Source organism: Natator depressus, chromosome 11 (genome assembly GCF_965152275.1).
Source record: "Natator depressus isolate rNatDep1 chromosome 11, rNatDep2.hap1, whole genome shotgun sequence".
Taxonomy (NCBI): Eukaryota; Metazoa; Chordata; order Testudines; family Cheloniidae; genus Natator; species Natator depressus.
The window spans coordinates 42,028,576-42,051,866 of NC_134244.1; the positions used below are offsets into that span (position 1 = coordinate 42,028,576).

Genomic DNA, 23,291 nt, shown 5'->3' on the forward strand with positions numbered 1-23,291 from the left:
AAGGTATTTACATGCCAGATATGTTAAACATTCGTATACCCCTTCATGCTTTGGACACCATTTCAGAGGACATGCTTCCATACTGATGATGCTCATTAAAAAAACAATACATTAATTAAATTTGTGACTGAACTCCTTGGGGGAGAATTGCATGTCTCCGGCTCTGTTTTACATGCATTCTGCGATATATTTCATGTTATAGTAGTCTCGAATGACGACTCAGCATGCTGTTCATTTAAAGAACACTTTTGCTGCAGATTTGACAAAATGCAAATAAGGTACCAATGTGAGATTTCTAAAGATCGCTATAGCACTTGACCCAAGATTTAAGAATCTGAAGTGGGATGAGGGACAAGGTGTTGAGCATGCTTTCAAATGCCTTAAAAGAGTAGCACTCTAATGTGAAAACTACAGAACCCAAACCATCAAAAAAGAAAATCAACCTTCTGCGGGTGGCATCTGACTCAGATGATGAATACGAACATGCATCAGTCCGCACTGCTTTGGATGGTTATCGAGCAGAACCCGTCATCAGCATGGACGCATGTCCTCTGGAATGGTGGTAGAAGCATGAAGGGACGTATGAATCTTTAGTGCATCTGGCATGTAAATATCTTCCAATGCCAGCTACAACAGTGCCATGTGAACGCCTGTTCTCACTTTCAGGTGACACTGCGAACAAGAAGCAGGCAGCATTATCTCCTGGAAATGTAAACAAATGTGTATGTCTGAGCGATTGGCTGAGCAAGAAATAGGACTGAGTGGACTTGTAGGCTCTGAAGTTTTGCATTGTTTTGTTTTTGAATACAGTTATTTTTTGTACATAATTCTACATTTGTAAGTTCAACTTTCATGATAAAGAGATTGCACTACAGTAGTTGTATTAGGTGAATTGAAAAATACTATTTCTTTTATTATTTTTACAGTGGAAATATTTGTAATACAAATAATAATATAAAGTGAGCACTGTACACTTTGTATTCTGTGTTGTAACTGAAATCAATATATTTTAAAATGCAGAAAACATCCAAAATATTTAAATAAATGGTATTCTATTATTGTTTAATCACAATTAGTTTTTTAGTTGGTTGACATCCCTATTTTTTTTTTATAAATACAGCCTTTAAACAAACAGCGACAAATATCAGCTTATCATAAAAAAACAACAGTGTATTAACTTTTGTACAGTTTTGTACCGTATTTTTAAGGGGCTCTGGAAGTTTCTAATGCAGACAATAAATGTTTAGTTTGCTGGAGAAGGCTAGGGTCTGCAGCTTAACTGCGGATACAACTACTTTGTATTGTGCACTATCACTACCCATAAAATATCTTTATATAGCAGAGACAAGGTGGGTGAGGCAATATCTTTTATTGGACCAACTTCTGTTGGTGAAAGAGACAAGCTTTTCTTCAGAGCTCTTCTTCAGGTCGGGAATAGGTACTATCTGCTTAATCTTGTATTTAGCTGTAACACTCTCAGTACCTTTCCCAAACAGAAGGTGGTCTAATAAAAGATATTACCTCACCAACCTTGTCTTGCTAATATCCTGGGACCGACAGGGCTATAACAACACTGTATGTTATAGAGCAGGCAATTTTTAAAAAAGGCAAGGAAATATTTCCTATTATCCAGTGTTTGGGGTCACTTTCCGCTAAGCATTTCTGAAACACATACAATATTTTACACAAGTGACACAGCATTTATATAAAAATGCATATTGTGTATCACACAATTTTAATATTCTTTATAAAACTTAGCTGAAAGTGGTAAATTCTCATAACGTGTTGCATGAAGACACTAGTGGGGTCTATATTGACCATGCGAACCACAAACCGTTCAAACACTCATCTTGTTAGCTGAGGTGTGACTCTGATGGGGCTGGGAGGATGCTGGAGCAGGCCTAAGGGTATAGCGCGGGCATGGCCTACACACCCACCCTCAAGTTTGTAGTATCTGGGGCCATGGATGCCAGTTGAAGTCCACACTAGAATAACCCTGCTGGGTAACTTGGGGCGTTACTCCAGTTTGGTAATAGTTATAAATGAAATTGCAGCCTCTGCATTTATCCATGCTATGGAGTGTGCGTCTCACTAGTTACATCTACACTGCAAAATACACCTCCATGGCAGAGTGTGTCAGAGCCAGGTCAACTGACTAGGGCTCAGACCAGCGATGGGGAAGGGTATCAGGGTATATCTACCTGCAATAAAACACCCACGGATGACCTGTGTCAGCCGATTCATGCTTGCGGGGCTCAGGCTGCAGGGCTATAACACTGCAGTGTAGATGTCAGGGTCGGGCTGGAGCCCAGGCTTTGGAACCCTTCCCCCAGATGGGGTGCTGGACTCTGGGACTCTTCTCCCTCGCAGGGTCCCAGAACCTGGGCTCCAGCCAGCTGACATGGGCCAGCCATTGGTATTTTATTGCAATGTAGACACACCCTCAGAGCCCAGGCTCCAGTGCAAGTGGGAACATCTACACTGCTATTTTTAGTCTTGTAGCACAAGCCCAAGTCAGTTGCCCCTGGCTCTGAGTCTCGCTGCTGTGATTATTATTTTTTTGGCAATATAGACTGACCCATTGTTTCTATGCCCACATCAATTAGGTTCCAAACCAAATAATGAGACCAGACTCATAAAAACTGGGCTTCGGGCCAATCCAGACTGTTAGCCAAACTTGCTTTGTCTCCAAAATGTATGCTTATAACTTCCAAACAAAGGGTGTGGGATGTGGCAATTACATGACTAATCTCTCTAAGGCTTTTCATCTAAAATTTCAATTTGAGAGAACTACTCAATAGTTCTTGATCTATTCTGTGAGAAAACACATGTACATTTTTATTGATGGAAGTCTGATTTGACAGCATCCATCTAAGAAAAAACAAACAGTGTCCTTCCGTAATAACCTCCTCTACAATCCTTACACTGTACAAACTTTTCCGCCAGTGCAGAAAATGTTATGACACTAAACAACAAAATTCTATTACCTCTTCACAAAATGACAGCACTCTCTTTGAATAGTAGTGAGTAAGTGAAGTATGATAAATGTGATAAGAGTTGAATTTACCAAAAAAACCACACAACCACCACCTCCCCCCATGATCTGATGATTTCCAGAACTTCTGTTCAAGGTTTTGCCTTAAATCAAACCCTTGTAGGATGAAAGAAATGCCAGTGCAGAAAGCCCACTCAAGACCCTCCAACACGATGTAAGCCCTTGTTAGGTGGTGTAAGTGGTGTGGAGGACCTTCTGTCAGCCTTCTGCACCTGACTGAACTTTACCTGTAATTAACAGGTGACATTTTCTACTAATATTTTACATCCCCCACTGTTAGGATCTATAGAATTCAGTACTAACAGCCTGATCTTGTGAGGTTCTGAGTCCCCTTAAGTCCCCTCTGAGTTCATTGGGAGTGGAAAAAGCTTCTTAAGTACTGAAGAAAAAAGCATATAAGGCCATTTAGACAGTCTATGCTAGTGGTTCTCAAACTTTTTTTTTCGCAGACCACTTGAAAATTGCAGAGAGTCTTGGCAGACCACTTAATGATCTTTCCAAATGGTGTTTGTACCGTTAGCTAACTACTGTGAAGTGCTTTGGATAAAAGCGCTATATAAAAAAGCCTTAACATTAAAGTTATTTTGTTCTACAAATAAAAGCACACAACTCGTATTTTAATGTCAGTAGTCTTATCTTTCTAATGCAACGGATGTGCCCTCTCTCCCCCCGCCGTGGCGGCCCCTGAGCTGAGGCTGGGGAGGAGGGAGGTCTCTCCCTCTCTCCCCCTCCACAGCAGCCACAGAGCTGAGGCTGGGAAGCAGGGCCGTCTCTCCCCAGCAGCTGCAGCCCTGGAGCTGGGGAAAGTCGCCTCTTTTTCTGGCCGCTGCAGCCCTGCACGTCCCAAATTCCTCTCACCCCCTCTTCTCACCCCAATGCCCCTTCCCCCCAAGGCCACAACCTCACCTTACATGTGCATCTTTTCCAGGGTCTAGACACCTAATTAGTGGAGCCACGCCTGCACGGCTCCACTAATTAGGTGGGTGGCCCTTCATTCTCTTGTGCATGACCACCCACACGCGCACCTTAGAGGGAACTATCTGTGGACCACCTGAATGGAGCTCGCGGACCACAATTTGAGAACCTCTGGTCTATGCTATTAAAAAAAGGTATTTTACTTACAGCTGTCATTTATAGGGGCAAACCAATATTTCAAAATGTTGACCCAACCTATTGATTTGAAACAGTTTTCTTGTTCCCAATAAACGAAGAAGTCTGTAAATAAGAAACCTATTTTTAATGGAATAGGCTTCATTTGGGACTAGAGATAAATTCTGGAGACATGTTCAAATGCATATTGTTTCTCATACACACTGGTGAGTCAACTTTGGCAGTCAGAGATGGTCACACCGTACTACTTTCACAGTGCTTTTCAACTGTAGGTCGCACCAAGCACTTTACAAAATTGGATAAGCATTAGTATCAATTTTATAAATGGGGAAATGGAGGCACAGAATGGTTAAGTGATTTGCTCAACATCAGACAGCCAGTCAATGGCACCAGGGAACAGAACCCAGGTAAATCAGACCTATACCACTGCTAGTTTCAGGCAAGAAATCAGGTGATTAAAATGGACAGCTAGAATCAATATATTTTCCAATATATTGAGGGCAATGAAAATGATTAGGGGGTTGGGGCACATGACTTATGAGGAGAGGCTGAGGGAACTGGGCTTGCTTAGTCTGCAGAAGAGAAGAGTTTGATAGCAATTTGATAGAAATTTGATAGCAGCCTTTAACTACCTGAAGGAGGGGTTCCAAAGAGGATGGATCTAGACTGTTCTCAGTGGTAGCAGATGACAGAACAAGGAATAATGGTCCCAAGTTGCAGTGTGGGAGGTCTAGGTTGGATATTAGGAAACACTATTTCACTAGGAGGGTGGTGAAGCACTGAAACGGGTTACCTAGGAAGGTGGTGGAATCTCCATCCTTAGAGCTTTTAAGGCCTGGCTTGACAGAGCCCTGGCTGGATTGATTTAGTTGGTGTTGGTCCTGCTTTGAGCAGGGGGCTGGACTAGATGACCTCCTGAGGTCTCTTCCAACCCTAATCTTCTATGATTCTACGATTTACTACATTAAAAAAGTTCAATCACAACAGCGTAGACACAAAATGTCAATATATGTAAGGATTACAAGAAATGTGTTCCTTATCTCTGATTGGGAAGATGAATATGTAATCAGACCTAAACGTAGTATTTTCTTTTGTGATTTACAGTAATTTGCAAAAAACGCTTAACAACATTGAAACAGGAGAGCCTAGAGCGCATATTATATATGCGTGAATATATTGATATTTTAAGTAATATTTTAAAACACACACTTAAGAAAGATTGCCATTTATGGGCTTTTTAATAAACAGATGCAATCAATTTTTCCTCTAGTTATTTATTTTAACAAACTATCATTATTTTAAAAATGTATTAATATGAATTTAAAAACAAGTTTTATATCTGTCATGTTAACAAAGCTATATGGCAACTGTTTTTGGGGTCTTCTACATTACATTAAAGATGTTCTGCAAGAGTACAAAGTCTGAAATTTATCCTGCATTTGGTTCTAAATTTATTTATTTATTTTAAAGCCCTCCCCCCCACAAATGCAGTTAGTTCTCAGTTGATAATGCAACTCTCTGAAGAGAGATATCCTTCTTCATAAGCCTGGTTGAGGCCAAAAATAGTTCTGTCAGTTAATGACAGGCTGAACTTAGGTCATGTGAAATGTTTTAACATTTTATCTTGTTAATGAACAGACTTATTTATAAAGTGGACAACTTTACTATCATTGTATGGGGAATGCTGAATAGATTATGGAATACATTTCTGTATTAAAGGGCAATTGTCTTTTTGCACAGTAAATAAGTTTAAATATCTTTAGCCCTTCTGGAATATCAGAGGATTGACATTTGTAATAGCAATAATTTCTTTTAAAAAAACAAAGAACCTTATGATAAAAGTTTATGAATCAGAGGCATTTACAATATGCAAAAAATTTCCATTTGAAAACTTGGAAAGATTAGTAAAACATCTTAACATATAACTTACTATTAATCAAAAATATCTGATGTAACCATTTAGATTAAACACCTATAAACATATTTAATATTCTTCAGTGGAGTTGAGTTAAAAGTATAAAATAAAAGTCTAATTAAAAAAAAAGTGTGTTTTGACAGTTGCTTACCCTTTTCTCTGCTACCTCATCTTCTCCTGTAGATTCTTTGCCATCATATGTATCTCTCAGGGTTGGCATATGTTTTTTGTGTGCTGGCTCTCTGTTTAAGGTTGTATATCCTATGTGTTCATAAATTGGATTTATTGTCATCTTGGCAATATATTCTGCTGCCTTGGTTTCAATATAAAGAGTAATCAATCCATCTGTCACCAGGTCATGGATGGACTCAAAACGTTTCTCCCCAACAAAGTGTTTTCCATCGTAGTAGAGTCTGAAGTTCCTGGTTTGATTTCCAAATCTGCCTCAATGAAATGGGAAAGTATACACATAGATATATATTTATTTTTAAAAGAAAGATTAAGCAAGTGATGCCTTGCAACAATAAAAATACCCTATCATTTAAATCTGTGACTATGCTGTGTATGGTCTGAACGAGGAGGAATATAAAATTAAACTACTGTACACAAGGGTAGAACAACAACAACTGTGGATAGACAGCCAAACTAATGCCTGCCCTAGAACGAGCTATTTGTTCTCTTATCCTGTTTGGACACATCATTATCCTGTGGAAAAAATGAAAAATACTTCACACTCTGTTTAAGGGATTTCTTTAGTATGGCGCCTCTATAGTCTATTGCTTGCCTCTCTGATATGAAAAGTTCTCATAACAGAGTCCTCTATTACAGTAGACCAATACAGAGATTTGATGCAGTGTTAGACCTCTGTACTCCTGTCTTTTTGTAGGAAGAGGCCATTCAGGGTACAGTTTAGCTTTAGTGCCAACAATTACACTGAAGTCAAACTGCTGCCAGAATCTGAGCAGTGGAGGACAGAATGGCACAAGGGCAAGCTTTCTTTATTGCTGGCCAAATGCCAAGGACTAACTCCTCAAGCTTTTTACAAAAGGCCCTCTGTGCTATGCTTCAAGCAAATCTTTGTAATATACAGGATATTTAAGCCATAATCTGATGCTAGTAATTCTGCAGCCTGGTTTGAATAGCATTTTGATGTAACCTTTTAATAACCATAAATGAGTGTGTTGACTCCACCTGACTTCAAGCACCTTTTCAAAAATCTTACTGAAAGCCTGGAACAATTTGCTTTCTGAAGCCATCTGCACATGCGTGAACAGACATCAGTGTGTGCACTTGGTAACTACCAATGCTTGTCTTGCAGAGAGGATGGGAGCAAGAAGCTGCTTTCACCACTGACTCCAATGTCACTCCTTGGCCAGACAGCAGTAGGTGCTGCTGTTCAGGGTATTAGACTTCTTTATGCTATCTAACTGGCCAAATCAATCATAAAAACAAAATACCGCCTCATTAAGATTTCATTTCTGAAATGAAAGCTGCATATTGCTGTTAAAAAACAAACAAACAGAAAACAGAAGTGCTCTACAAAAGTATGCCTTTTGAATGGAGCCTACCTAAACAGATGAAAGCACAAAATTGTGTGACTAGTATTAGGTTGAAACATAGGTATTCTTCAAAAGAAGTAATTAATGTTCTTGAAAAGGTATGTATTTTAATAACAGAACGTAGGTAAAATAATTGATTCTCAATTAAAATTAAGCATTCTGGTTTTCAATTTAAACTGGAAAAAAAGATAAACCAACACAAACTGTAAATTCAAGAACTGTGCTTTAAAAATAAAAGTTAAGGTTCTTTTCAAGGAGCTTTTAGGGGAGTTCACATCCTGTTCACTAATAAGATGGGATATGAAACATGTATACAAATTAGTGGGTGGAGTATACACAAGATGAATCAAATGTTTCTATTTACATTTCCGTATAATAAAGGAAGAAGAGTTCACAAAGCAAAACTGAAAGGCAACAAATTAAAAAACAATAAAGGGAAACATTTTTACACAACACAACATTATCCTGTAGAACTCATTGCTACAAGGCATTACTGAGGGCAAGTACTTAGCTATTTATACAGATAATGAGAACAGCCACAGTTACATTAAAATGGAAATGAAAACCTTTTAGGTATATAAAGCATCAAGCTTCAAGTCATATGCCAACCAATATCTGACAGGCCTTAGGAAGAAATTTCTTCTGTGGGAAGATTATTCCATTACTGAGTTTCTTCCTTCTTTCTCTAGTGCACTGATAGTAGTCACTGTCAGAGGCAGGATACTGATCTACAGCATCCATTGGACTTATCTGGAAATTGCAATGTTCAATTGTTTATCGTTATTTGTTCTGAAACAGAGTTTAGGGGCACCATTCCAGAATCAGAGCTCCCGTGTATTAAGTACTATACAAACTCAGTCTAAAAAACAATTCCTACCCCAGAGAGCTCACAATCTAGCTTGTGACAAAATGCAACAGGTGAATGATTCAAACTGAGATAACACGCAATTACAGCATCTCACCACATATTTTGGTAAGTAGTGGGGTCAGTTTCTCCATTATACATGTATATATTTAGGGCAATGCCCTGGCTTTTTCATTAACTTGTTTTTACTGTGCCAATGAAGAGTTTTGAAAGATTTTATGAAAGGCAAAACAATAGAGACACAGCCAGACTCCTGCACTGAAGACAGGCTCTGCACCTTATTTGTTAAATTATTGCTGAGCACAGTGGTAGTTACTCCCAGACCTGATCATGAGATTAATTCCATCGGTGAAATCCTGAATATCCTCACCTCCCAGTGACGTGAACAGGAGGTAAGAATGCTCAGCACATTGGAGCTCTTGTGGGTAACCATCACACACTCCCATTAAAGTCAATGGAAATAACACACACAGCATATCCTTTATGATTTTAGGCTTTTCCAGGAAAGGAAGTCAGAACTGAGTAAGTTTCAGATATATTCAGGACCCTGAGAATAAAGAGCCGTAGAGGCTAATAAACAAAAAGATTGATTTTTATAAAGAAGTGAACAGTTAAGAACAGTGAAGAGCTGTTCAAATCTGTAAAATATGCTCCTATAGAACTTAAGAATACCTGGGTCACAGAATTCTATACAAGCTGAAGGTCACTTATCAAACTTCTTGGCTTTCTAGCAATGAAAGGATCAGGAGAGGATTAATCTAAACAGGAGAAGATAAAGGCTCAGACAAGCTTCTCGGGGCCTGTCATTACTAAGTATATTTGAAGATTGGCAATATTCTTCAGATGTTAATACAAAGTTCGGACAAACAGAACAGTAAAATACAGAGGAAGGATGGAAGGACAAACTTTAAGGGACTGATCTTCCCATCAAAAACAATAAGAGCAGGATCAAGTCCCATGTACATTGATCCACAACATAGTGTTTTTGTGCCTGTTAAAGGTGCTGCACACAACATACCTGACACACAACTCAAAAATAAGGAAATGGAAAGTTAAGGTCCCTAACAGTACATATCCTCTACCCCTTCACCCAGAGATCTTCATCTTACCACTAGCACAACCACTAGACAATGGTTCATAATCTTAATTCTGCATCAGCAGTGATGCCAGCTTTTCAGCATCCACTTCCGCAAACTGACCTCTCTCTCATACACAACACAAACAGACCAGACTTCCCCCCTGTTCACTCTTTGGCACAGTTCTAGGGAACCACACGCTTTCTCTCTGAAAAGCTGTATTTCTCCAGATACCTAATCAGTTTCAGGTGCATGCTCCTAACCCAGGAGTGCTCTCATAAGCAAGGTACTTGATAAATGGACCTCATGTGTGGTTCTGAAATTCAATCAGCAACAGACTAATTTGGAAAAGATACCTGAAATAAACTGTTTTTTCTGCAACAGATGAAAGTTAAATAGCTTCCCCCTACATTCCAATCCAGCCTATTTCTCTGCTATTCCTTCTTTACAGTATGCAGTTGGGGAGATGTATTTTTTCAAGGTAGTACTAGTAAGGAGAAAAGAGCATCTGATTCTTTACATGGTTATTATTATTACTGTCTTGAAGGCATTTCTCTCTCTTCAACAATTCCAGGTTTTGTTTCCGTCTGCCCTTTTTAAATCTCTTTATTATTCCATAATATTACTATTCTGATGAATTACAACACGTATCTTATGGGTGCAGCTGCAAGCTCTCTCCATTAAAAAAAAATTGTGTTTCAATCCTTTCGACCTTGTTTTACCTACACAGATATCTTGGTTTCAATTTTTCCATCAGGCCATATTTTTTGGTATTTTTACCTTATCTATAACATTACTATACCTTGTTCATTTCTGCATGACCACTGAACTAAGTAGGTCACAAATTTTATGTTTGAACTTCTGACATTCTCCTTCTAAAGGGAGGCTTTAGCAACAGCTGTTTTTTGTTTAATAAACAGAAAACAAGACATATACAATGTACACTCTCTTTCAGTTAACAGTGGAACACTGGAAGCTTTGCCAAGAAAGAGAATAAAAAATGGACTTTGACATGTCATCATAACATTCTTAGTGTATCTATTGCACATTTGTTTGCAAGTAGCTGACCTAAAGATAAAAGACTTTTTTTAATTCAAAGTTGCTTGAAAGGCGATTGCTCTGTCTAGCCCGTTTGGCTGCCAGTGGGGCAGAGAGAATAACACAATCTGGGAAAGTGGACTGAAGTGTAGCGGCAATAGTGGCCAGAAATAAAGGAGTGAAGAGACCAATTAGGTCCCTTATCCCTAAAAAGATGTAATGCAGACTCTCAGCTACCTGCTCTTTATGCAGCAGTCACTGGTGAAACATAGGGAGGATGTTTAATGACTGCAAAACCATCCAGATTTTCGAGAACATTCTTATCCTCTATGCATATGGATTTTAAAAGTACAAATGCAACAGTGTGAAACCAATTGTACAACATACCGCCATTCATCCACCCCTGTAATATGCTTCACTGCCCCAACTTAATATATTTTGCTGTTTAAAAAATGTACCTATGCACTGCTCTAGGCACATGCACTTGAGTGTTTACAAAATACCTATAATTACAAACCAGCATCCAGAGTTAGTGCCATCACTAACAGTCACCCATCCCCCTCACCATCTCTAACTCTCCTAATTCAGAGCATCTGGGAAAACATACAGGATTTGTAGTGTGCCCTGAAGGTTAGCAAACTTGGACTCAGTCTCAGGATAGGCAACAAAGTCCACAGCTGATGACCCTTCACTGAAAATGAAGGGACACTTCACTGCCTCCTAGCAGCCCTCCCAGCTGAATCTGAAGACTGTACACTTTAGTGTGTCAGCAGCTGATCTCAATTGCTGTAGCAGGAATCAAGAGCAGAGGCAGTACCTAACTGATACTACATATGATGAGTGCTTTACAAATACATGTAATAAAAATAACAACAAACAATGGAAGTACATTATGTTTTGTTTTATCTTTAACTGAGTTTCCTTGATTTTTCTCACTTGTCACCTTATACAAATGTTAGAGCCAATTTATTAGGCAAAAATTGTGTTATTAATTTGTAGTAGTATTTTCCTTAACATTGTTCCTGGTTGCTAATAGATACTCTGAAAATAATATGACTGGCTTTAAAATTAGTATCTTATGGAGATGAAAAGTTTACTAACTCTGACTTCACTATGTTACTCCTGTTTTATGCCCATATAACTTCATTGATTTCATTGGCTTTACACGAACAGGAGTAACAGTGGTGAATCAGAGTCAATAATATGCAAAGTCCCAGTGTGCTTTCTATATATCAGAGAGATTTGTTAAGGTGAAATTAAAGTAGTAGGTGCAGATCAATGAGCTGAGAACATTACCTTTCAGGAGATGCAGACTTTAAAAATCCCTCAAATGTTAAAACACAGAAAGCCAAGAGTTAAGATTGCAGTTCTCAAGCAAATCTTAGCAAAGTTATTTGGGTTGAACTTCCTCAGTTTTTAATACAGTCATAAGGGGGAAGCTTACTCCTATGCCCCCTTGGGAAAGTCCCACCAGAGACCTAATGCTAGGGTAGGAGCTGTCAGGAACAGAGGGGTCCAGGTGAATGGTTAGCTCTGACTCAGGAGCAGTCACAGAACACACTAATTATTCACCGCTTTCTCTGTTTGGTGACCCTCATGGTTGATTGGGTGGTGAAGGTAGAGGAGCACTAGTTCCCCTCTCCTGAACATACCCCACGGAAAGGAAGGGCTAATGCCTCACCTGGACTTGGCAGCGCCTGAGTGGTCAGGTTACACTTTGTGGTCTATTGCCGCTGGGGAAAGGGCTTGAAGCCTTACATTTTTCTTAAAGGAAAGCTTAGGTCTCCAGCAGTCCTCTGATGCCCTATAGTAACATACCTGGAGCAGAAATTTTCTAGAAATGTTATTAAATAAAATATCAATAATTTTTGAAAATTCAAATTAATCAACCAAATTTTGGTTCTGGGAAAAACAGCTCAGCTGGGGATATCTAGTAAAACTTGTTTTACCTTCTGATTTTTTGTTAAGGGTCAAAAAGTTGGAATTATGCTTTAACCCTTCTATAATGAGGGTATCGTGATTTAGGAACCTAGTGTCCACCAAATTTCAACATTTGCATAAAGATTCTATCTTAATCTCAGGTCTAGCCTTCTAATTTTGAGTCCTATATGAACTGTTTTTTTTCCTGGTAAATTGTAGGAGGGTGGGGGCAAAATCAGGTTTGAAATGGAAACTTCATCAGAATCATCATCATAGAGAGATGACCATCATTCTATAGCATTCTGTAAAAATATGGTCCACATTGCACCTTTGTTTTCACTAATGTGTGTGATTCCCATTGGTTTCATTTAAGCAGTTTTCATACCATGATTATAATCCATCTCTTTGCTTGCATAGTTTTCTCATACTAAAAACAACTTGTTCTTAAATTAGTTCTCTATACCCACATAAATATTTAAATTGTGAATGTAAGAAAACATATGGCTTGAACGGACAGTATTAAGATATAAAAGACAAGAAATTTCCATACCTAGTACCCCTTTTGTATCATTTAAAACTGAAAGAATTTTAAAAGTGTAATTTGCTTTTCACTATTTATGTTTCACTTAGTCTTTCTTTTTCTACCAGGATGACACAAATTGTTTAAGTAGGTTTTTTTGAATAGGCTATTTCACTTGCATTTAGGTTGCAAACATTGGAGTCAAATGTTTGGTTAAAAGCTCCCATTGGATTAAAAATCATCATGTAAAGATTTCCATGAGTCTTAAATTTTGTTAAAGTTGTTTTTACCAAACTCAGTTGTTAAGACAAAATTGAGTCTGCAGCTTCGCTAAAGACCAATTACAGACTGTCATTGCATTTTATGGTTACTTTTTCCAACACAAGTTTGGCCTCTGAAATTCCTGCAGCCTGAACTCATTTCTTTGGTAAACAGTATACCACACAATACAATTTACTGATCACGCTGTCTTGATTTTGTTCTCCATAAAGTTTCACTGCTTGACTACCATAATATTTAATAAACAATAGCAACACACATTTGTTAAAACTGATTACCGATTTTTAAAAAAGGGAATTAATAGCAAGTAAAGCCTTCTTATTGCAAGAAGTAATGGAATTAACAAAATATTAGTATTTATATTAACCAGGGGAGGTTAGGGATATCTAAAAGTGAGCAAACTACTGGTACATATAGATGAACAGAGAGTCAAGTAGCTTGGCAGGTAAAAGAGACAAACAAAAAAAAGCCAACCATTTTAAGATTCAAAACCTGCCATGAGGTGCTTTTACTGATATTTGCTTTAGTATTGATGGTGCACAAAGCCAAAAACCTTTGTGAATTAGACCTATAATGTTTGGCTAGTGGATAAAATGACAGAAGGGTTTAGGCTATGGCTGAGTAATAGAGTAATAATAATGATAGAGTAGTACTTACATAGCTCTTTTCATTCAGAGATCTCAAAGTGCTCTGCCTCCATTTTACAGATGAAGAAAATGAATTAAGTGGTTTGCCAATGGTTACATTGCAGGCCAGTTTCAGAGTACGGAGTAGCAATCAACTCCCAGTCCAGTGTCCCATGAGCTGTAGTACGCTGCCCCCATTAGACCACTAGCATCTGCTGCTATTCTTGTAGTTACTTTTGAATAAGGGTGGTAAAATGCTTCTGGTTCTGTAGTCTAGATGAAATTTAAAACCAAGGTTCTAATTATTTGTAGTCATTAGAACTCCTATGATACTTCTTCTGAAAGATGAGGTGTATGCCCTCATGTTCTGGCTGAATTCTAATTCTAAATTCCAAAGTCATCCTGTAGTTTTAACTGAAAAAGAAATTCTTATTTTTCTGTCCTGACAATGTTTAACATCGCTGTGTGCTGTCTGAAAGCTGCTGCTTTCCTTACAAGACATGGCCACATTTCAGTGATTTATGAGGTGAAAGCTACACATAGTAGTTTGTATATACTGGTGAGCACTTTGGATGAAAGGTGCCATGTTTTATATACATATGTCAGCTGTTATTTACTAAAATATTACTGTTTGAAACAGTCTAGAGTCTTTCCCACTGTTCCCCTAGAATTACAAAACCTAGTAGGAGTTAAAAAAGAAAAAGTTCTGTACTATGAAGTTTTTTGAATACATTTTGCTTTAAATTACTAACCAAATATAATAATTATAGTATTCTGGGGAACGTATCTTAGTAGGTCAAAACAGGTGATATGCTCATAATCAAAACAGAAACTGCTGTTTTTATGTACCTCCATCTTAACTTCTCTTGACCATGGTTACATAAATAAATTGCAGAGGAATAGTTTAGACCACAAATAGGAATTACTGTTCTGTGGTGCTCCACCATCTATAAAAAATTAATTCTCTTAGTGTGATGCCTGATCTGCCATTAAAATGCTTGCTGAATTAACAAATGGGAGAGAACAGATGATAAACAGTCATTATAAAGTAATATGCCCATTAAAATGACCTATGCTACCAGTGATTTTCATTTTTTCAGGACTCAGTGAAACAGAATAAATTTAAAAGATTTCATCCAACTGGCATCCTAAATGTGTGTCCCGTATAGGTGGCACATATACACCCACAAATATTTGTTACCAAATGCATTAAACACCATTTGGTAGTTTATGAATGTTAAAAGAAATGTCCCTGATTCTCCTCTCACTAGCACTGGCATAAAGCTGGAGTAATGCCATTTAACTCAATTGAATTAGCTTAAGTATAAAACAGGTATCAGTGAGGGGGAAATTTGGCACTAATACATTTACTATTTACAGTGCTTTATGTGCTTGAATAATTAAAAGTGTGTTTGATAAAAACAACTATGAGATAAAACAACAATATGGAATCCGTTCTTTTCCGGGGGGAAAAAAGCTTTAAAAGGCCAAGGTATTTATCGCTGAATGATTTTTTTTAATGCATAAGTAATAAGCTTTAAAAATGGTTCCTCAAATGCATATTTATAAAGCAGCCCATTTGCTAAGGCAGACAATAGAAGAGGGCAACTAAAGGACTGGCTGGAAGATGTGTGTCTAAATTGCAGCCCTCAAGATACGAGGTGGGGGAGGGAGCAACATTACTGGTGGGGGCCAGAAAGGAATTAGACCAGTGGCCTTCTTCAAGAAGAGAACACAACATAGAATATGAGTAACACTTCTTCTGACACTTGAGCTACTGGACTTTTATGTTTGTTTATTATTTAAATTACAGTAGTGCCTAGAGGCCTCAACCAAGATCAGGGCCCCATTGTGCTAGGCACTGTATAAACACAGTGAAATACAGGTCCTGCCCCAAAGAGATTTGGATGGGATTTTGAAAGGGGCCTAAGAAAGTTAGGTGACCAACTCCCACTAACTCCTTTCGGTCTCTTTTCCAAATTCCAGTCTACCACATGAAATAGACAAGACAGACAAAGAAAGGAAATATTGTTACCCCCATTTTATAGATGGAGAACTGAGGCACAGAGAAATTAATTGACTTGCCCAAAGTAAGACAGGAAGTCTGTCAGAGCCAGAAAATGAAGGAAGATCTCTTGAGTTCCAGTCCAGTGCCTTGACCACAAGACCTCCTCCCTTGCTGTTGAATGAGTTACAGTAGATAATTGTAGTACAGTAGTGACTGTAGTGAAACATGAACTATGTGCTCAGCAAGAAGCTTTGACATACGCTAGACACACTGAACCCAGTCTTGGACATTGGTTAGGTAGAAAACAAAACCTACTAAAGCAATGAACACATCTCCAGAAAGTGCTGAAGTTATAATAGTAGGAAAAAGTCTGCAATTTACAAAACAGCCCAGGATAAATTTGAAGCTCTAGCCAAAAGAAAACAGAACTGACAACAACAACAGATGGGAAGAGGAGGGAAGGAGAACAGGAACACGGCAAGAAGACATGAACCATAAGGAAAAAAAAAGCATTCCAGTCTGTGGGAGGCCCAAGTAGCCAGTTAATTACTCATTAAGGTTAGGAGAGGATTATCATCATTGCATACACTTATAATGAGCCCATCTCAGTAGTACCCAGATGCATTTACAAAAGATAGATCAAGTACAAAACAACCATTTCCCCCAAATCTTGAACATACAGGCCAAAACCTCAAATAACCCCAAATTTACTTCCATAACAGTGCCAGAAATGGGGGTTCTACAGCAGAATTTAATGGAAACCTGGAACAAAGAGATAAGTTGTACAAAGCATTCTTCTATGGGCCAGGTTTAAGCACAGAAATATTTCCAGTAGGAGCAAACTCCAGAGGGTACGACCTACCCCAGACAACAGCTCCTATGAGCTCACTCCTGGGATAGTCATCCAAAGCATTCCTGCCAGCCAATTCAAGCAGTGGGTGGAAAACAGGTATGGGGAAGAGGAGAGCGAGAGGAGGGCATTTTCTGAGATAACTGGAACCCAGGCAAAGAACTGTTTTGAAGACAGGAATCTCATTGCATTTCATCTGGCAGCAAATTGGCAGTAAGCGCACAGAGCAAGGCGTAGGTGTAACATACTCTCAGCAATCTAAATGGCAGACAGCTGCAATTTGCATCAGTTGGAGCTTCCAAGTAGCATTCAAGGCTCCAAGCAGAGTGCACTGAAGAAGTATCTCCTGGAGATAACAAAGAAGCGATATCGCCATCTGAGAGGTAATGACGCAGTCATGCAGCCAGCAAAAGGTGGAAAGTAGGTTTCTGGTCACTGCTAGTGTCAGTGAATCCAGGATCGGTCAGAAGTCTGCATTTATTTTAGGGCTGTCAAGCGATTAAAAAAATTAATCATGATTAATCGCACAATAAAAAAATTAATCGTGATTAATTGTGCTGTTAAACAATAATAGAATACCATTTATTTTAATATTTTGGATGTTTTCTACATTTTAAAATATATTGATTTCAATTACAACACAGAATACAAAGTGTACAGTGCTCACTTTATATTATTATTTGTATTACAAATATTTCCACTGTAAAAATGATAAAAGAAATAGTATTTTTCAATTCACCTAATACAAGTACTGTAGTGCAATCTCTTTATCATGGAAGTTGAACTTACAAATGTAGAATTATGTACAAAAAAACTGCGCTCAGAAATAAAATAATGTAAATCTTTAGAGCCTACAAGTCCACTCAGTCCTACTTCTTGTTCAGCCAATCACTCAAACAAATAAGTTTGTTTACATTTGCAGGAGATAATGCTGCCCGCTTCTTCTTTACAATGTCATCTGAAAGTGAGAACACACTTTTGCAGGGCATTTTTGTAGTGGGCATTGCAAGATATTTACATGCCAGATACACTAAAGATTCATATGTCCCTTCATGCTTCAACCACCCTTCCAGAGGACATGCGTCCATGCCGATGATGGGTTCTGCTTGATAATGATCCAAAGCAGTGCGGACTGACGCATATTCATTTTCATCATCTGAGTCAGATGCGACCAGCAGAACGTTGATTTTCTTTTTTGGTGGTTCAGTTCTGTAGTTTCTGCATCAGAGTGTTGCTCTTTTATAACTTCTGAAAGCATGCTACACATCTCATCCCTCTCAGATTTTTGAAGGCACTTCAGATTCTTAAACCTTGGGTCAAGTACTGTAGCTATCTTTAAAAATCTCACATTGGTACCTTCTTTGCGTTCTGTCAAATCTGCAGTGAGAGTTCTTAAAACGAACACTTGCTGGGTCATCATCCGAGTTTGCTATAACATGAAATATATGGCAGAATGCAGGTAAAACAGAACAGGAGACATACAATTCTCCCCCAAGAAATTCAGTCACAAATTTAATTAACATATTATTTTTTTAATGAGCGTCATCAGTATGGAGGCATGTCCTCTGGAATGGTGGCCGAAGCATGAAGGGGCATACGAATGTTTAGCATATCTGGTACGTAAATACCCTGCAACGTCAGCTACAAAAATGCCATGCGAAAGCCTGTTCTCACTTTCAGATGACATTGTAAATAAGAAGCAGGTGGCATTATGTTGCGTAAATGTAAACAAACTTGTTTGTCCTAGCGATTGGCTGAACAAGAAGTAGGACTGAGTGGACTTATAGGCTCTAAAGTTTTACATGGTTCTGGTTTTTGAGTGCAGTTATAGAATGAAAAAAATCTACGTTTGTAAGTTACACTCTCACGATAAAGAGATTGCACTTCAGTACTTGTATGAGGTGAATTGAAAAATACTATTTCATCATCATTTTTACAGTGCAAATATTTGTAATAAAAATAATATAAAGTGAGCATTGTACACTTTGTATTCTGTGTTGTAATTGATATCAATATATTTGAAAAATGTAGTAAAACATCAAAAAATATTTAGTGCATTTCAATCTATATTCTATTGTTTAACAGTGCAAATAAAAGTGTGATTAATCATGATTAATTTTTTTAATCGCGATTAATTTTTTTGAATTAACCGCATGAGTTAGCTGTGATTAATCGACAGCCCTAATTTATTTAGATTTATGCAAATCTAACAAGCATCTAGCCCTGGATTTATGCACCCTTGACAAATACGTAAAATACAACCCTAATTTTGGTAATCCAGTCATTTTAACTCAACCCACATTACAACAGCCAACCATGAAATACAGGAGCGACTAGAGACTTCTAGGCCAGCTTATCTGAAAAATGTAAAAATGTAAAATGCACTGTAACAGAACTGCAAGAGCCTTTAGGGAACAGGACAAAACCAAGGGAGTAAGAGGAGGGTGGCAAACACAAGATGAGGCCCCCACAAAGTTAGTGTTTATAAAACCGTTGAGCATACAAGCACCACGGTTAGGTAATAAAGCACTCAAATAGGCATGCACCGGGAACAGAGAGAACTCTTTATTCAGAGGGCCCTACCATGCCACAGACCACCAAAGGAGGCTGAGCACAGCAACACACGGCATGGCTTGGCACAGCTGAGTGCAGTTGTCTCACTAAACAGAGAGAAACATTAAACCATCCTCTCCTTCAAACCCCTCCTCAATCACATATTTGCTGTGATACCTACAAGAAATGAACAATCAATCATGGCCTAGTAGAGAAGAGAATAGGCCATGCAGAAAAAATATAGATGCTTGAAATCACATGGGTATCTATCTAAGGAAATTCCTAGATATCCATGGATTGGGCCAGAGATATTCTACCTCAGGGGTGGGAAAACTATGGCCTGTGGGCCACAACTGGCCCATCAGACATTTTAATCCTACCCTCGAGCTCCAGCTGGGGAGTGGGGTCGGGGGCTTGCCTGGCTCCCCGTGGCTTCTGGAAGCAGCGGCATGTCCTACACTTAGGGGCAGCCATGGGGATTCACACGCTGCCTCTGCCCCAAGCACCAGCCCTGCAGCTCCCATTGGTCAGGAACTCCCAATCTCTTTGCTCCATTCCCAGCCTGCAGTTCCCTCCTGCATCCCAAACCCCTCATCCCTGGCCCTACCCCAGGCTTGCACCTCCAGCTGGAGCCCTCACTCCCTCCCGCATCCCAACCCCTTGCCCCAGTCTGGAGCTCCCTCCCACATCCCGAACTCCTCATTTCTTGCCCCACCCCAGAACCCGCACCCCCAGCCAGAGCCCTCACCCCTCCCGCATCCCAACCTCCAATGTGATGAGCATTCATGGCCTGCCAAACAATTTCCATACCCAGATGTGGCCCTCAGGCCAAAAAGTTTGCCCAACCCTGTTCTACCTTGTGAATTTCATCCAAACACAATGTGCAAATTCTTATCTCCTTGAAAAAAAGTTTGAGCTTTCTATTTGCAAATCTAATTGTTTATCTTTCTAAATACTCTACTCAAATGTTCAAGAGAAGACCTAACCTTTCAGATCAAATTATCTATTGGTAGTTTAACATACAGACCTTTTGTGCAGATGAACCGGATGGTAGAGCAGAAATTATTTAATTGGGTACTCTATCCAGAGAAAGAAAATTTTAAACAAAGGCAATTTTTGTTGCTATGGACCATAATTAGAAATATAATTCAGCCTCTCTGCAAAAGAATTTGATGCTCTGGCTTTAGAGGTAAGTGACTCCCAGTCTCCCATTCCCCTGATTCAATCCCCCTTCTCCTTCTCACCAATACACTTAGTCTCTGATCATTGCTCAGGTATGTAGCCTTGGGTCCTGATCCTGCATAGAGTTATTCACATGCTTGACTTTACTCTCATGAGTAATCTCTCTGAGGTCAAAGGAGGTCTTTGTAGGATCCCAGACTTGGAATGTCATGATGTATTTTTTAAAACATACTCGGACATGCAAAAATTGAAGCAATTATTCTCCAAAATCTGAAAGATGCATCTGAACCACTGAACAGTATGTTCATTAGTAGGATGTCAGATTATGTACTGTCTAAAGTAAAAATTAATTCTATAATTAATATTAGTGGCAAATTTCTTTACATCCACTTCAAAATTTCAGGGGGTTTTACTGTGCAATCTTTTAAAATATACTTCGAATTACTGCAGAATACATAAAATCAGTGACATAAACTAAGAATCAGTAAGTTTTTTGACATTTAACTTCTCTCAAGATTATATCCCAATGCCACCTACCCTTGAATATACCCATTTGTAATCAAAACTTGCAATTAATAATCACAACTAAGAGAATTACCTTTTTTTAATCAGACTGCAGAACCTATTTCCATTTATTCACAATATTGAAACAATAGGATTTGCAGGAAAGGAAACCATGGTAACCAACTAAACCTGCTGCAGCAGATATCAGCGCAAAAGAACATACAGTGTGATCGCACTTTAACGCCTACCACAAGTACATTTTTCCCCATTTCCTTTTTATCCTCATCCTAATTATTAAACAAGCTTTCAATCACAAAAACCTACATTGTGAGTGATGTCTTATTGTTATCATAATTTGCTCTAGGTCTTGGCATTAAGCATGGACCTACTGTTTTGCTGACATTTAAAAGCAAATCTAAAACCTCTAGGAATTAATTAGGAATTTCCAGGTCTTTTAATCCATTAGGAATATCTAATTTCTATTACAATGTATGTTATAACACTTTTATTCTTGCATGCAGACGCCAATATATAGGCAACAATTTACTCCTGCTAGTAATATTTGTAAAACACAGGTAAAAATGCATTTACTTTATCATTTTCTTCTGTCCTGTGAATTCACTTCTACCCTTGAGACAAACTATGACATATTTATTTTCCTTAGTAAAGGTTTTAAACAGAAGTGCATTTTCATCATGTGTGGATGTAAAAGGGTACTCGAGCTGGAAAAAAAATAGTAAAGATGCAAACTAACTAATAACAAAGAAAGAAAGTAATTATCAAGACGAAACAAAACACAGCTCCCCATGAAAACAGAAAGTATATTTCAGTACAGCCTATAGATAACCTAGCTAACCGAGAAACTTCATGTTTAAAAGGTTATTTGGGGGAAAACTGTTGGTCCAATTTCTTATTAGAGCATGAAATAAATATTTATTAGAAAACCTAAAACCCCATATTTCACCTTGTCTTGTTTTATTTATCTTACAGGAGTTGTGAGGTTTAATTAACTCTGACGGGCTCTGTGGTTCTTGGATGAAAGACACTCTTGAAGTGAGATCACTAGATGTAGGGCAGCCACTTTGGCCATAAACCCAATCCACAAAACCTAGGATCACCCTAGGGCCAACGTGACTGTACAGTGCTGTAGAGCTGACACAGGATACTTCTGCTCAACAACAACAACAAAACCCTGCAGCAGTGAGTCTCAGAGCCCAGGTCTACAGACTTGGTCTTGCACTATGGTGCTAAAAAGAGTCGTGCAGATGTTCCATCTAGGGCTGGAACCAAAGCTCTGAAGCTCAGGGAAGGTATGGGTCTCAGAGCCCGAGCTCCAGCCCGATTGGAATGTCTACACGAGGCTCATACACCAAACACCCACCCTGCTGCTGGCATACAAGAGAAAAAGGGGACATGCCAGGATCCAATACTGATTGTTGTCTAATATTTTTAGCCCACATTGTTACAGGCCAGACTAAGTTAGAGTACTCCTCAGACTATATACTGAGAGCTCAAAAAGAATAGTGAGAAGAGAGAAACATTGGGACTAGGACAGTGCAAAAAAGAGCCTTTATGTACCACCCCAATTGGCATTCTATGCATTTTGGTTGTACACAAGGATGTGGCCTGCTATTATTGTTCACTCTGTTCCCAAAGAAACACCTTTGCTACACTGTGACTCTGGCATGGATTTATTTGCGATACATGGGGCTAAACTAATTCCTGGTGTAACTCAGCTGGCTTGATTAATTTATGCATGGAGTTATATAAGGGTGTTGCCTGCAATAGATGTGGACCGGACTCGATGACGCAGTCCTGTGTCTTAAGTCTACTTATCTAGTGATTTGGAAGGTTGCTCTAGATTTGTAATGCTTACAGTATACTCCATCTCTTTACACTGGGTTCCATGAGTAAAAATCTTTAGTGTGAAGTGAAGTGAATTTGAACATTTCATGTCATGAGAGTCTGACAAGGTGTGAATAAGCAGAGGAGTTAGAAACAGAATGAGAAGGGTCGTGGGTGGTCTCTTGTTCCTACACTCTCTCTCTCTCTCTGCAGGGGAATCTTGTTTCACAAATTTAGAAGGAAAGCAAAGACTCAGATTAACACAGATGGTCAAGTGTCCACCAGTCAGACTAAAAGAAACTGGCAGAATTTCTATACACAAGGGGCGAGATTCTTTGGTTCACCTGAGTGACACTTGGTGCAGGATCTCGGAAAGGATCATTCAA

General features: G+C 38.7%; 1 protein-coding gene across 5 annotated transcripts in view; it reads right to left on the reverse strand.

The window, feature by feature from the left end:
• The window catches only part of CHN1 (chimerin 1), a 148,485-nt gene that overhangs the window by 61,707 nt on the left and 63,487 nt on the right, over nt 1-23,291 (reverse strand). For 4 of the 5 annotated variants that reach the window (XM_074967619.1, XM_074967620.1, XM_074967622.1 and 1 more), the window contains one exon: nt 6,232-6,520. In XM_074967619.1, coding sequence (XP_074823720.1) covers nt 6,232-6,520 — 289 coding nt within the window. Of the gene's footprint in view, nt 1-6,231; nt 6,521-13,994; nt 14,237-23,291 lie in introns of all 5 variants that reach the window. The other variant, XM_074967624.1, reaches the window with a different exon arrangement.